This window comes from Dendrobates tinctorius, unplaced genomic scaffold, assembly GCF_039654945.1.
Source record: "Dendrobates tinctorius isolate UK_male_01 unplaced genomic scaffold, ASM3965494v1 ptg000200l, whole genome shotgun sequence".
In the NCBI taxonomy this organism is placed as follows: domain Eukaryota; kingdom Metazoa; phylum Chordata; class Amphibia; order Anura; family Dendrobatidae; genus Dendrobates; species Dendrobates tinctorius.
The window spans coordinates 2475279-2491703 of record NW_027361867.1 but is presented as its reverse complement, the minus strand read 5'-3'; the positions used below and the strand labels follow the sequence as shown (position 1 = coordinate 2491703).

At 42.0% G+C, this 16425-nt stretch overlaps 1 protein-coding gene across 1 annotated transcript in view; it reads right to left on the bottom strand.

Annotated features, from left to right (window-relative positions):
* Positions 1-15505, bottom strand: part of LOC141056825 (uncharacterized) — a 43850-nt gene extending 28345 nt beyond the window's left edge. Inside the window, 2 exon segments of the mRNA XM_073553298.1 lie at positions 10468-11762; positions 15463-15505. Of these exon segments, the coding sequence (XP_073409399.1) occupies positions 10468-11762; positions 15463-15505 (1338 nt within the window).
* Between the last annotated feature and the right edge of the window lie 920 nt (positions 15506-16425).

Sequence of the window (16425 nt, the reverse complement as noted above, 5' to 3'; positions counted from 1 at the left end):
AGTAAAAAAACAAAAAACATACTTTGGGCAACACATCATGAACATAGAGAATGTGGTTGTGTAGTACATACCGTAATGTGAGGAGAAGTTGCTCCTCTGCAGATATAGCTTTGCACATCCTTGTGTCCTGAAAAGTTATCCAAGGGCGCACTGTCTCCAAGAGTCGATCAAATGTTGCAAGGCTCATGCGACAGTATTGGTAGAATTTTTCTGGATGCTCCCGCAGAGAATAGAGGAGGTGAAAATGACGTCTTGTGAGTCGCAGCCTCAAAAGCGGATGGACCCACATGCGTCTCCTCCTCTACGGATCCACAATCACTGGGTATGGCTGGCCAAAGCGGTGGGACAAAACCCAGTTGAAGAGAACATGGTCAGTTGGGATGAACTGAAGTGTGTCTGACTCCTTTTGGAAGTGCATTGAGCAGCAAGGTGGTGTGCTGGTAAAAGGGAAAAAAAAATCTCTTAAATCTTCTGCCTGAGCGAGTGTGAATAAGCTGAGTGTGACTGGAGCGTAAGTGTGAACTGTGGTAAGTGTGTGACTTGTGATTCAGTGAAGAGGTATTTGGAAAACCTATAACAAATACCTGTATGAGTTGCTGAATTGTGGGTTGCTGAGTGCTTTCTACCTGTTCAATTTTTGGGGGGCTTGGGGGCTTGTTTAACCTATTTTTTCTCTCTACAGGGTTAATCTTTTATTTTACTATCTGTGCTTTTAAGGGTTAACTATAAATCTTGAGTTGTAACTATATTCACAAGGGGTTAATTAAGGGTGGAAGCTCATAATTAAGGGTTTATAAGGGGCAGCTGGTTGGGGCTCAATTCCTTTTGGAAGTGCATTGAGCAGCAGGGTGGTGTACTGGTAAAAGGGAAAAAAAAAACAACTCTTAAATCTTCTGCCTGAGCGAGTGTGAACGAGCCGAGTGTGACCTGAGTCTAAGTGCGAACTGTGGTAAGTGTGTGACTTGAGATTCAGTGACTTTGGATTCAGGGAGTTTCCAAAGGAGGTGTTACTGAATTGCTGTTATATTGTAATAATACTTTTTATTTATTTTTGCTAATCTTTTTGTCTGGTGCAATCCCCATTAGGATGTGCTCCACTATTGCCAATGCCATCCAGTGCACGTCTTGCCGCATGTATGAAATCCTTGAACAGCCGGTTGAGGGTGCATACTGCTGTGCGAGATGTGAGCACGTTGTGCATTTGGAAGCCCAGATACTGCATCTAAATGTGCAGCTGGCAACACTGAGATCCATAGACAATATGGAAAGGAGTCTCCTGCTCACTGAGCAGACGCTCAATGGGATAGATGAGAGGGGGATGCTAGGTTGGAGCTGCAGGACAATGAAGCAGCTAGCTGGGTGACAGTTAGAAGGCGGGGTAGAGGGAAGAGCACCAGGGAGGCTAGTCCTGATCTGGCACACCCCAATAAGTTTGCAGATGAGAGGGGTGTCAGTGCAGGGGTAGCACTGCTGCAGCAAGGCATGACCTCTGAAAAGCTGGAGGAGTGTCTGCTCCAGTAAGGGGGGAAATAGGAGAGCAGGGCAGGCCAGACAGGTTCTGGTAGTGGGAGACTCAATTATTAGGGGAACAGATAGGGCAATCTGTCACAAAGACAGGGATCGTCGAACGGTGTGCTGCCTACCTGACACTCGAGTCCGACACATCGCTGATCGGGTTGACAGATTACTGGGAGGGGCTGGTGAGAATTCAGCAGTCATGATGCAAATTGGCACAAATGACAAAGTTAGAGGTAGGTGGAAGGTCCTTAAAGATGATTTCAGGGAATTAGGCTGCAAGCTTAAAGCAAGGACCTCCAAGGTGGTATTTTCATAAATACTTCCTGTACCACGTGCCACGCCAGAGAGGCAACGGGAGATTAGGGAGGTTAATAAGTGGCTCAGGAATTGGTGTAGGAAGGAGGGGTTTGGGTTCCTGCAGAACTGGGCCGACTTCTCAGTTGGCTACAGGTTCTACGCTAGGGACAGGCTGCACCTCAATGGGGAGGGTGCAGCTGTGCTGGGGGAGAAAATGGCTAGAAGGTTGGAGGAGTGTTTAACCTAGGGACGGGGGGGGGTATTCATTTTATAGGAGGGGAAGACAGTGCAGATAGAGACCTGGGCACAAATAATGAGATTGGGGGTGGGGGTGGCATGGGGGGTGGGGTTAGAACAGGTAATAATTTAAGAAAGAATAGAGGTACAGAGAGATACATAAAGTGCATGTATACTAATGCCAGAAGCCTCACCAACAACATGGAGGAATTGGAGTTAATGTTGTTGGAGCATAATTATGACATGGTGGGGATATCTGAGACATGGCTGGATGAGAGCCACGACTGGGCGGTTAATTTACAGGGCTAAAGTCTGTTCAGAAATGACCGAACAAATAAGCGAGGGGGAGGCGTGTGTTTATATGTAAAATCATCCTTAAAACCCATCCTTCGTGATAATATATATGAATCTAATGAGAATGTAGAGTCCCTGTGGGTAGAGATAAGGGGAGGGGGGGAAAAATAATAAATTACTGATAGGGGTTTGTTATAAATCTCCAAAAATAATGGAGCTACAGAGAATATCCTCATAAAGCAAATAGATGAAGCTGCGACTCAAGGAGAAGTCATTATTATGGGGGACTTCAACTACCCTGAAATACATTGGGGAACAGAAACCTGCAGTTCCAGCAAAGGTGATAGGTGTCTGACAACGATGAGAGACAATTACCTTTCACAACTGGTTCAGGACCCAACAAGAGGGGGGGCACTGCTAGACCTAATATTAACTAACAGGCCAGACCGCAGATCAAATGTAAGGGTAATTACTTGGGTAATAGTGATCACAAATTAATAAGTTTTCATGTATCCTTTAATAAGATGTGTAGTAGAGGGGTTACAAGGACACTAAACTTCAGGAAAGCAAATTTCCAATGGATGAGAGATGATCTTGGTGCAATTAACTAGGACGATATCCTGAGACATAAAAATACACAAAGAAAAACATCTCCCATTATTAGCATCCAGAATAGGAGCTGTGCACAATATATACCGTATGGGAATAAACATGCGAGAAATAGGAGGAAACCACTATGGCTAAATAGAGCTGTAAGGGGCGCAATAAGAGATAAAAATAAAGCATTTAGAGAATTAAAGCAAGTAGGTAGTGATGAGGCATTAACTAAATACAGAAGATTAAATAAATTCTGTAAAAAGCAAATCAAGACAGCAAAGATTGAGACAGAGAGACTCATTGCCAGATAAAGTAAAAATAATCCCAAAATATTCTTTAACTACATAAATAGTAAGAAGCTAAAAAATGATAGTGTTGGCCCCCTTAAAAATAGTCTGGGTGAAATGGTGGATGAGGATGAGGAAAACGCCAATATGCTAAATGACTTTTTTTCAACAGTATTTACTCAAGAAAATCCCATGATGGATAACATGATCAGGGATAAAAATTCTCCTTTAAATGTCACCTGCTTAACCCAGAAGGAAGTATGGCGGCGTCTAAAAATCACTAAAATTGACAAGTCCCCGGGCCCGGATGGGATACACCCCCGATACTGCAGGAATTAAGCACAGTCATAAATAGACCATTATTTTTAATCTTTAAAGATTCCATAATAACAGGGTCTGTACTACAGGACTGACGTATAGCAAATGTGGTGCCAATATTCAAAAAGCTTTTGATACGGTGCCACACAAAAGGTTGATGCATAAAATGAGAACAATGGGGATAGGGGAAAATATGTGTAGGTGGGTTAAGAGCTGGCTCAGGGATAGGAAACAAAGGCTCGTTATTAATGGAGCACACTCGGACTGGGTCACGGTTAGCAGTGGGGTACCACAGGGGTCAGTTTTGGGCCCGCTTCTTTTTAACATATTTATTAATGACCTTGTAGGGGGCATAGAGAGTAGAATTTCAATATTTGCAGATGACCCTAAACTCTGCAGGGTAATCAATACAGAGGAGGACAATTTTATATTACAGGAGTAAACTAGAAACTTGGGCTGATAAAAGGCAAATGAGCTTTAATGGGGATAAATGTAAGGTCATGCACTTGGGTAGAACGAACAAGATGTATAATTACGTGCTTAATTGTAAAACACTGGGCAAAACTGTCACTGAAAAAGACCTGGGTGTATGGGTGGACAAAAAACTCACATTTAGTGGCCAGTGTCAGGCAGCTGCTGCAAAGGCAAATAAAATAATGGGATGCATTAAAAGAGGCATAGATGCTCATGAGGAGAACATAATTTTACCTCTATAGAAGTCACTAGTGCGACCACATATAGAATACTGTGTACAGTTCTGGTCTCCGGTGTATAAGAAAGACATAGCTGAACTGGAGCGGGTGCAGAGAAGAACGACCAAGGTTATTAGGGAACTAGGGGGTCTGCAATACCAAGACAGGTTATTACACTTGGGGTTATTTAGTTTGGAAAATCGAAGGCTTCGGGGTGATCTTATTACAATGTATAAATATATGCGGGGACAGTACAAAGACCTTTCTAATCATCTTTTTACTCTTAGAACTGTGATGGGGACCGGGGGGCATCCTCTACGTCTGGAGGAAAGAAGGTTTAAGCATACTCACAGACGCGGATTCTTTGCTGTAAGAGCAGTGAGACTATGGAACTCTCTGCCATATGATGTTGTAATGAGTGATTCCCTACTAAAATTTAAGAAGGGACTGGATGCCTTTCTTGAAAAGTATAATATTACAGGGTATATACACTAGTTTCCTTAATATTGCGTTGATCCAGGGAGCTAGTCTGATTGCCGTATGTGGAGTCGGGAAGGAATTTTTTTCCCCAATGTGAATCTTACTGTTTGCCACATGGGTTTTTTTTGCCTTCCTCTGGATCAACATGTTAGGGCAAGTTAGGATAGGATATGGGTTGAACTAGATGGACTTAAAGTCTCCCTTCAACCTTAATAACTATGTTACTATGTTACATGACTCGGTCGGTCAAAATATGGAAAAATTATAGCTCTCAAAATGTGGTGATGCAAAAACTATTTTTACATTAAAAAGCGTCTTTTAGCATGCGACAGCTGCCAAACATAAAAACCAGCCATATATAGTAAATCAAACCCCCCTTTATCACCCCCTTAGTTAGGGAAAAATAATAAAATTTAAAAAAATGTATTTATTTCTGTAATGTTATGTGAGATATTACTGTAAGATATGATGTTCTGGAACACTCTAGAATCTTCCCTTCCTCCACACACAGATGAAAATCAGCCTGTCACAGCTAAGTAAAAGGAGTGTTAATTAAGTTGAGTGGAGAGCATTTCTTTGTTTGAGACATGTGGCTGAATAAATCTATGAGAGACATTAAACTAAGCTAGCACGGGCTCCAGTCGTGGCAGAAAAATTAGACATTTCTGTGATCTGCGTGGACCCGGCTTCGCTACGGTGGATCTTGCAAAGTTCTATCACCTCCTGAAACTGAGATATGGATTATTCCCAAATGGAGTGTCCATATCATGGCATGCTTGGTGTTGTTTTACTGGATTCAATAAACTGAGAAAAATTAGACCATCGGCGTGTTTATACGAGCTTCCCTCGTTAAGATATAGTTGTTAGGAGTGGTGGAAGACACTAAATAAAAAAAAAAAAAAAGTGCCTTCGCCACCCGGGGTCCACCGTGCGGTGGATGGAAAAAACGCTGCTAGAGAGGCGCAGGGAGCAAGGCGGTAATGTGCACAAGAGTTAGACGGCACCCAGTGCACAAAAGCAAGCTCTGTTATACTCACAGAGCTGCAGGCAAATAAGCTCAAATTAAACGCTGAGTCTAATCAGAGTCACAGACACACAGCGATATAGTCACGGTATTCGCGGTCACAGTAATAGCCTTAAACAGCAGGACTACTCCGTCTAGACCTACCGTCAAATTAGGTGCGAAGCGTCGCAACCGCGGATGCAGAGAAAGCTGCAACTGCAGAGCGGCAAAAACTAAGCCGCTGGCAGGCGCTGCAATAACGCTGGCACAATGCAGATGCTAAGCTGCTGAGCAAGATGGAGCATATGCGCGCTGGCGCTAGCGCTGCTACTGGCTGAACCCAAACACTCACACAATCGTGTTATCAGAGGGAAGGGGTTTCTTAATAAGTCAGTCACCAGTCCAAGCATCCATCACCATACATACAGCAGCAAGTATGAAATACTAGCGCATGGCGGAACAGCCATGCACGCTTTTTATACCAAACGGGACCTTCCGGAAGTCTCCAAGGTTCCAGGAGGCGCCAATAGGATTAGACACAGGACCTGAGCATGTGACTCCCGAACTCCAATGGGAGCTCGTCCCATGAGCATGCTCAGTGGAGGCAACAAAGGACTTAGACTCTGGAGAGAGTTGCCGCAAGGCACTCTCCTCTGCAATCTCCTATACCGCAGATGAAACGCAGGAGACTGCAGCATGTAAGGGTCTAGATTTCATCATAGGGAAGTAAGAAATCAGACTGCTAACAATAGTTATTATAAGTTTTACAGGGAAATTGCAATTTGGAGAAAGGGGGGGCTGAACTTCTCCAGACTGCCCCTTTTGTGATGTAACCAACCCTAGGCTATAAGATATCCCTCCCTTAAAATTCTTCAGTTAAGCTGGAGTTTTCATGCTGAAAAGACCTGCAGATGTCTGGGGATGTGTGGCTGGCTGGCTGCCCCTCCCCCTAGCACATGGTTTGCCTAATACCAACTAAGCACATGTAAGTGTACCTTCTGCTTTCATCCCTGTTATTTTATATTTGCCTTGTACATATTTAATGTCTCACCTTTGTAACAACTTTTTATCTATGTAATCACTGCCCTCTTTGGGGAATAAATCGTAAAATTATCAGTCTGTCTTCATGCTCTAAGAAACGAACTATGCGCTTTTTTAGATAATCGCTACTAATTTGGGGGTTTGCTACGGACCCTCTTAATTAACTCTTTGATTAGGTGAATCGTGGCTGGTGGCAGCATGGTGTATTCGGCTGGTTGGGCTAGTTGGCAGTACAGAAGGGTCTTATATGCTGAATGAGTGGCTGCGGCCAAAGCATTGATAATTCCCTTACTGCAGTAGTCTAATTGCCTGTGCACAACAATCAGCCCATCCGGTGACTAATTATCCTAGGTGCAGTTCCCTGACTGACCTGAGGGTAAGGTGGGCGCCGGAGAGCTGCGCGTTCCAAAGTGGAACTGAGAAAGTGGGATATCCATAAATCCCCACAATTCTTGGAAGGTTGTTAGCAGTGGTGGGGCATCCAAAATAACCCCCCTGCGATAAATTGTTAGGGCAAGATTAGCTTGCTGTATATTTTTGTCACATGGTGCCAGTGGCGGGATAACTAAGATAAGCCCCCACTGTGCCTGTGATAGCCGTGTGCTGGCAGTGCGTTGCATCCCTCCATATTGGTGTCAGCGGTGGGATCGTCACATGTTGGTGGCAGCGGTGGGATCGTGACAATTTCCATTTTCCCGTTAGGTCTAAGGCTGAGATTAGGGTTAGGGGTGTGTTGGGGTTAGGGTTGGAGTTAGAATTGGGGGGTTTCAACTGTTTAGGCACATCAGGTGCTCTCCAAACACAACATGGTGTCTGATCTCAATTCCAGCCAAAAAAGTCAAATGGCGCTGCTTCCCTTCCGAGCTCTGCCATGCACCCAAATAGTGGTTTACCCCCACATATGGGGTATCAACGTACTCACGACAAGTTGCACAATAACTTTAGAGGTCCTGTTACTTTTGGGAAAATAAAAATTGGGGGTGAAAAGATCATTTTTGTGGACAAAATATGATTTTTTAATTGTACGGCTGTACATTATAAACTTCTGTGAAGCCCTTGGGGGTTCAAAGTGCTCACCACATATCTAGATAAGTTCCTTCGGGGGTCTTGTTTCCAAAATAGGGTCACTTGTGGGGAGTTTCCACTGTTTAGGCACATAAAGGGCTTTCCAAACTTGATATGGCGTCCGATCTGAATTCCAGCCAATTTTGCAGAGAAAAAGTCTAATGGCGCTACTTCCCTTCCGAGCTCTGCCATGAGCCAAAAGAGTGGTTCCCCCCCACATATCAGGTATCGGCGTACTCAGGGCAAATTGTCAAATAACTTTTGCAGTTCAACTTCTCCTACTCCCTTGGTAAAATAAAAAAATTAAACCTGAAGTAATTTTTTTTGCGAAAAAAGTTAAATGTTCATTTTTTTTAAACATTCAAAAAATTCCTGTGAAGCACCTGAAGGGTTAATAAACTTCTTGAATCTGTTTTTGAGCATCTTGAGGGGTGCAGTTTTTAGAATGGTGTCACTTTTAGGTATTATCTATCACGTAGACCCCTCAAAGTGACTTTAAATGTGATGTGGTCCGTAAAAATAAAATGGTGTTGTGAAAATGAGAAATCACTGGTCAACTTTTAACCCTTAACTTCCTAACAAAAAAAATTTGGTTCCCAAATTGTGTTGATGTAAAGTAAACGTGGAAAATATTACTTAAGTTTTTTGAGTGCCATATCTCTGTGATTTAAAGTATAAAAATTCAAAGTTGGAAAATTGCGAAATTTTCAAAATTTTCGCCAAATTTGTTTTTTTCACAAATAAACGCAAGTTATATGAATGAAATTTTACCACTAACATGAAGTATAATATGTCACGAGAAAACAATGTCAGAATCACCAGGATTCATGGAAGAGTTATTACCTCATAAAGGGACAGTGGTCAGAATTGTAAAAATTGGCCCGGGCATTAACATGCAAACCATCCTTGGGAGTAAAGGGGTTAAAACAAAAAATGTGGTCAACTCTGTACTTAGTATCCCCTATCCTGGTATATATGGTCATCTCACCCCCATCTTGATACACAAGGTCCCCTCATCCCTATCCTGGTATGCATGATCGCCCTCATCCCTATATTAATATGCAGGGCCCCATCTCGTCCTGGTATGCATGGCCCCATCCCATTTGCCCCCACCCACATCCTGGTATGCATGGCACCATCAGAAAACTTAAAAAAAAAATTACATTTACCTACCCGGCGCTCCCTCGCTGCATCCTGCTCCGGTGTCAGCAACTGCTTTATGCTTGTAAGCAGCACATGGCAGGGACGTCATGCGTTGCTCACAAGCAGTGCACAGCTGCCGGAGAACTTACCAGGACTGTTCATTGGAGATTGGGGTGACTATTCATTGCTCTTCAGTAGTGCGCAGTGTCAGCCACCGGCTTCCTGCTGCTGCTGGTGGTCACGTGTGCCGCTACTTAAGAGAAATAAATACTCATTGGACTCATCATTCATTCATCAGGAGACTATTTCATACTGAACTATATTCAAGCGGGACTAGACGAAGAAAACCCTAAAATCATGTATCATGCTAACCGAAACAGTCAGAAAACTAGCCACATATTGGCCGACTGTAGACTTCAAACTATATACTTTGCAAGTTTATAAGTCACTCCAGTGTCAGGAATAGATAGTATGTGAAAATACCGTATATACCGCTCAGGGAACACTTACCTTTCAGAGATAATTTCCATATTCATACTAAATAATGGCACAGATCTCCCAGACATTATGATTGCACATATCCCTAGTCTGTATAACGATATTGCACTCATTCCCTGACAGACCGCAGCATGGCCATTAGATAGAAGCTGCTAATGATCTTTGGAGCAGGTAAGTTTTCCCTGAGTGGTACATATTGGGCCGTCTGAAGACTGAGTTTAGTCTAGGACAATTTGTCTGCACTACTAATTAACAGCAGTTACATTACCAAACTAGGGCAGTCCCTATAGGAGAAAACCCAAGAATTATACTGTATTATCACATACTATCTATTCCTGACACTGGAGGGGCTTATAAACTTACACAGTATATAGTCTGAGGTCTGGGATCTGCCAATATGGGGCTAGTTTTCTGACTGTTTCGGATAACATTACATGATTTTAGTTTTCTTGTCTAGTCTCGCTTGAATATAGGTCAATATTAAATAGTCTCCAGATGAGTCGCCTTTGGTGAGGACGATGAAACCCATAGAAATGAGAGGCTTGGAGAGTGTGTATACGTCAACTCACCCTATGTATTCAACTGTGGGGTATATGCTTTTTCTATTAGTCACCTACTGACTAACCTTCAGGGGGTGAATTATGGATATAGCTTTACATTTGGAATGAATAAAGTTTAGTTTTATCCTTTTGTCAGCAAACATGAGGAATGACAAGAGACAACCCATTTAAGAAGATTCAATTTTGGTTAAAACTATTCCAACATTATGAACATAAAAAAGGCTTCTACACTATGTGATGTCCCTGATGTTTATTAACAGCTGATTTCCAAGTAGAATATTTCCCACATTAAGAAAATGAAAATGGCTTCTCCTCTGTGTGACTGCTCTGATGTCTAACAAGAATCCCTTTCCGGTTAAAACATATCTCACATTCTGAACAGGAAAAAGGCTTCTGCCCTGTGTGCGTTCTTTGATGGCGATCAAGATCTATTTTCCATTTAAAACATTTCCACATTCTGAACATGAATATGGCTTCTCTGCTGTGTGAATTCTCTCATGTGTAACAAGACTTGAATTCTGAGAAAAACATTTCCCACATTCTGAACATCAAACAGGCTTCTATCCTGTGTGAGTTCTTTGGTGCCTAACAAGATTCCCTTTCTGGTTAAAACATTTCCCACAATCTGAACATGAAAAAGGCTTCTCTCCTGTGTGAGTTCTTTGGTGCTTAATAAGATTGACTTTCAGTCTAAAATATTTTCCACATTCTGAACATGAAAAAGGCTTCTCTCCTGTGTGAGTTCTTTGGTGCTTCACAAGATTGACTTTCAGTCTAAAATATTTTCCACATTCTGAACAGGAAAAAGGCTTCTCCCCTGTGTGAGTTCTCTGATGAGTAACAAGCAGTGATTTATGTGCAAAACATTTCCCACATTCTGAACATGAAAAAGGCTTCTCCCCTGTGTGAGTTCTCTGGTGATCAATCAAATGTGATTTCTGGATAAAACATTTCCAACAATCTGAACAGGAAAAAGGCTTCTCCCCCGTGTGAGTTCTATGGTGATCAACCAAATATGATTTCCGGTTAAAACATTTCCCACATTCTGAACAGGAAAAAGGCTTCTCCCCTGTGTGAGTTCTCTGGTGACTAATAAGATGACATTTCTGGTTGAAAGTTTTCCCACAATCTGAACACGAAAAAGGTTTCTCCCCTGTATGAGTCCTTTGGTGATTAACCAATTGTGAATTCCGGTTAAAACATTTCCCACATTCTGAACAGGAAAAAGGCTTATCTCCTGTGTGGAGTCTCTGGTGCTTAACACAATATGATTTATTGTTAAAACATTTCCCACATTCTGAACAGGAAAAAGGCTTCTCCCTCGTGTGAGTTCTATGGTGATTAACCAAATCTGATTTCTGGTTAAAACATTTCCCACATTCTGAACAGGTAAAAGGCTTCTCCCCCGTGTGAATGCTCTGATGTCTGACAAGAATCGCTTTCTTGCTAAAACATTTCCCACATTCTGAACAAGAAAATGACTTCTCTGCTTTAGGAGCAGTTTGTTTTTGATTGCCTCTTTTGTGACTTTGATTTTCCTTACTAGTCGGTAATGAATCAGAAGATGGGACCTGTTTCATAGGATCAGATGACAGATCTTTGCTGTGAATGGATGATGATATATCTGGAGTAATGGAAATCACTTCAGTTCTATCTTGTAGGATCTCAAGATTATCAGATTTAAAAATTGAAGATGTCAGCTGTCCCTCTGATCTCCTGGTACAGTCATCTGCTAAGATAAAAAAAAAAAAAATTTAATAAAATATCCTTGAGTTTTATATTTTTGAACATTTCTACTTAAACTGTCCATAAAAATGGCAAGCTATGTAAAAAACTTTAATTATTTACCAAGACAATGACAGATTACAGTCTAATAGAAAACCTTGTTGGATGAGCCAGTAGTGTGCGGTGTTCAGCTGTTTGTTCATTCTGCCTCCCAAATATTGAATATAAAGAAACCAATCAATGTTATGTAGGTGAAAATAATACCAATTCTCATCTCACAAAAAACAAGTCCCCACTCAGGTCCATCATCTGTCAATGGAAAAACAGATAAGGCAGGATAGGGTTAGTGTTGGGGCTATAGTTAGGGTTACTGTTAGGCTAAAGTTAGGGTTAGGCTAAAGAATTAGGCTTTTCTCAATTGTCTCCCAAATAATTTGGTCATGTCAGAGTTTTCTATTTCCAGAAAAAAAATAAAAAAAATAAAATGGCCGGTCAGTATTATGGTGCAGAGGAGGCTTATACACTTTTATGTTCTGTCAGTGAAGAAAGTGCAGTGTCAGATGGCGATGTGGATTTCGAGGGCTTTAGTAGCAGCGACAGTGATAGCTCAGAAATGAGCAGTGATTCTGGTCCATCCTCACACACAAGGACCAGTACAACAAGAAGGACAAATAGCGCTTCTGGAGAAATGTCTCCAACTCCGGGAACAATGCCCAGTACTAGCGCTGTCCCTAGTGCTCGTGAATTGGCGCACACCAATGTCTAAGGGGCTTTGCCTCTTGATGTAGCATTTCCCAGATGGGAGGCTTCAGATTCGGCTACTCCATTCATCTCTAATTTTAATGCCATTCCTGGTATAAATGTGGAGGTGGAAAATTTTGCACCAATTATTTTTTTAATTTGTTCCTGACAGATAGCTTGCTAGAGCATATTGTCCTACAAAGTTATATGCGTCCCAATTCATCAGCCAGAATCCACGATCCTATTATGCTAGGTCAAATTTATGGACACCAACTAATATCCTAGAAATGAAAACATTTTTAGGACTTACATTCGCTATGGGGCTTGCTAAAAAACGAGCATTCAGTCCCATTGGTCCAACCGCCCTGTTCAAGCCACCCTTATGCTTTCTGCCATTCTTCCTAGGACCCGTTATGAAAGCTTTTCGCATTTATGAGGGGAAAGATAGCCAACTAAACCCACCAGGATGCCCTACTTATCTGGGGACATCAGGAAAAATCGTTTGGGAGCTGATAACTCCATTTTTACAAAAATGCTCCAATCTGTATGTTGACAACTACTACACCAGCATACCTCCTTTTAAAAGTCTGGTTGAACATAACATAGGGGCTTGTGGGACCATTCACAAAAACCGTCAGAGGTTTCCACAATCATTGGTCAGCAAAAACTTCCGAAAAGGGCATTCAGGGGCTTTACGCAATGGAGAGCTGCTTGTCCTAAAGTACAAGGATAAAAATGATATTTTTATCCTGAGCTTGATCCACACAGATGCCACAAGGGCCACTGCAGACCAACAGGGATCCACTACTCCAAAACCTGTGTCTGTCAGTGACTACAACAAATATATGGGGTGTGGACCTTGCAGATCAGGTTCTACAGCCATACCAGGTATCAAGAAAATCATATATCTGGTATAAAAAGTTAGTCATGTATTTGTTTCAGGTGGCCACATAAAATTCTTTTGTGTTAAACAAAAAAGCCGGAAATGCAGATACTTTCCTTGATTATCAGGAAAAGGTCACTGAAAATCTTGTTTTTGAAAATTTTGTCCCCGCCAATCCTTTAGAATGTGAAGATGTGAGAAGACTCACTGAGCGACATTTTATTGCACTCATCCCAGTAACTGAACCAAGAAAGATCCCCAGAGAAGATGTCATGTATGCTCCTAGAGAGGAATGATGCATGATCCCCGCTATTATTACCCACAATGCCCATCTCTGCCAGCCTTATGCCTCCATGACTGCTTTACAATCTTCCACACAGAACCACGCTTTTGAACTGTTTTGACATTCAAGCATTTGGTTTATTTAGTGACAGACACATTTGAGTAGAGCTGACTTAACAATTTCCGGGGGTAGGTGGGGGGAGGTCTCCAGAGACACATGCTGGGCACAATATATTGGGCACTACAATGATATTTTTGCAATTTTTGCTCTTAAACTTCTACTATGAGTTTCTGGAAATCATCCTTGTAGTGAAAATGGTCACTATATCCCTAGATGAATTCCCAGAGGGGTGTCATTTCCAAAATGGCGTCACTTCAGGGAGGATTCTGTTGTTCTGGCACTTAGCGGCACTCCAAAGTGCCATAACGGCAGAATCCCCCCTGAAGTGACCCCATTTTGGAAATGACACCCCTCTTGGAATTGGAAATGACCCCCTTCTGTGAATTCATCTATGGGTGTAGTGACCATTTACCTACCTACCTATTTTCCAATGTAAAATCTGGGGTTAAAACAACATTTTAGTGGTAAAAATGTAATTATTTTTTCTTCACTGCCCAATGGTATAATTTTCTATGGAACAGCGGTGGTGTCAGTATGCTCACTGCACCACTAGAAGAATTCATTCAGGGAAGTATTTGGTAAAATGCGGTCACTTTTGGGGGTTTATGCTTATCTGGCACCTCAGGGGCTCTGACAATGTGACATGTCACCCACAAACAATTCCAGCAAAATCTGCTCTCCAATATGGTGCTCCTTCCCTTCCAAGCTCTGCCATGCGCCCAAACAGTGGTTTACCCCCACATATGGGGTGTCAGAATACTCAGGACAAATTGCACAACAACTTTTGCGGTCCAAATTCTCCTGTTACCCTTTGGATAAAAAATGGAGGGCGAAAAGATCTTTTTTTTTTTAAAAAAAATATGATTTTTTATTTTCACGTTTCTACGTAATTAACTTCTGTGACGCACTTGGGGGTTCAAAGAGCCCACCACACATTTAGATAAGCTCCTTGGGGGTCTAGTTTCTAAAATGGGGTCACGTGTTGGGGGTTTTCACTGTTTAGACACGTCAGGGGCTCTGACAATTTGACATGTCACCTACAAACAATTTCAGCAAAATCTGCTCTCCAATATGGCGCTTCTTCCCTTCCAAGCATTGCCATGCGCCCAAACAGTAGTATTCTCCCACATAAGGGGTATCGGCAAGCTCAGGAGAAATTGCACAACAAATTGTATGGAGCAATTTCTCCTGTTACCCTTATGAAAATGCAAAATATGGGGAAAAAAATTAATTATTTGTGAAAAATGTCAGTTTTTTATTTCGACGACTCTAAGTTATAAACTTCTGTGAAGCACCTGTGGGTTCAAGGTGCTCAATACACATCTGGATAAGTTCCCTAAAGAGGTCTAGTCTCCAAAATGGTGTCACTTATTGGGGGCTTCCACTGTTTAGGCAGATCAGGGGCTCTCCAAACGCGACATGGCAACCGCTAATTATTACAACATATTTTACATTAAAAAAATCAAATGGCGCGCCTTCACTTCCGAGCCCTGCCGTGCACCCAAACAGTAGATTTACCCGACATATGGGGTATCGCCATGCTCAGGAGAATTTGCAAAACAAAATGTATCGTCCATTTTCTCCTATTACCCTTATGAAAGTAAAAAAAAATTAGGTCTAAAGGAAAAATTTTTGTGATGGTGGGATCTGACACTGATGTTCCTTGAGCTTGAAGTTCACCTTTAATCCGTTTAGAAGTTTTTCGGGGCTCTTTTGTTACCATTCATATAATCCATCTCTTTGATTTGCCATGAATTTTCCTCCTGCGGCCACGTCCAGGGAGGTTGGCTACAGTCCCATGGAGCTTACATTTCTGAATAATATGTGCAGCTGTACTCACAGGAACATTGAGCTGCTTGGAGATGGTCTTATAACTTTTACCTGGAACATGTTTGTCTATAATTTTCTTTCTAATCTCCTGAGACAACTCTTTCCTTCGCTTCCTCTGGTCCATGTTGAGTGTGATACACACCATGTCACCACACAGCACAGTGAGTATCTGTAGCCTCTATACAGGCCCTCACTGACTCCAGGATTGTAGACACCTGTGATGATAATTAGTGGACACACCGAGATGTAACATGTCCCTTCTGTTACATTATTTTCAGGGGTTCCATCATTTCTGTCCAGGCCGATTTCATGTGTTTTATTTTTTTTTTAAATTCTGTGGAAGCATGGCTGAAAAGCAATGTCTGACTTTCATTTGTTCATTTTCATAGATTTTTTATTTATTATTACTTTTGTCAGATTCAAGTTATTTCTGTGACCATTGTGGGTTTTTCTGTCATTAAACGAGGGGTAACAACAATTTTGACTACGTGTGTATAGATTATAACCATCAGTGAATTAATTAATAACATGGAATCACTTTATGGGGAATTCGACTATTCTGGTTTTCTGTCATTTAGTTATATTAGGGCTTCAGCATATGGTGTGTCCAATCTCATCTGGGATCTGTTCCTGCTGTCCAGCTGGAGTAATCTGCTCCCTACTTCAGCCAATTGGAAAGTACCACACCCTACTAAAGTGCAAAGCACATGGCCGGAATCTGCCAGATACAGCGCTGTTCTCTTCTGGTTCAGTCCTCTGTGCTCAGCTTGCGGCTTGTGTATTTGTTTCCTGCTGTGACCGTGGCCCGTTTAC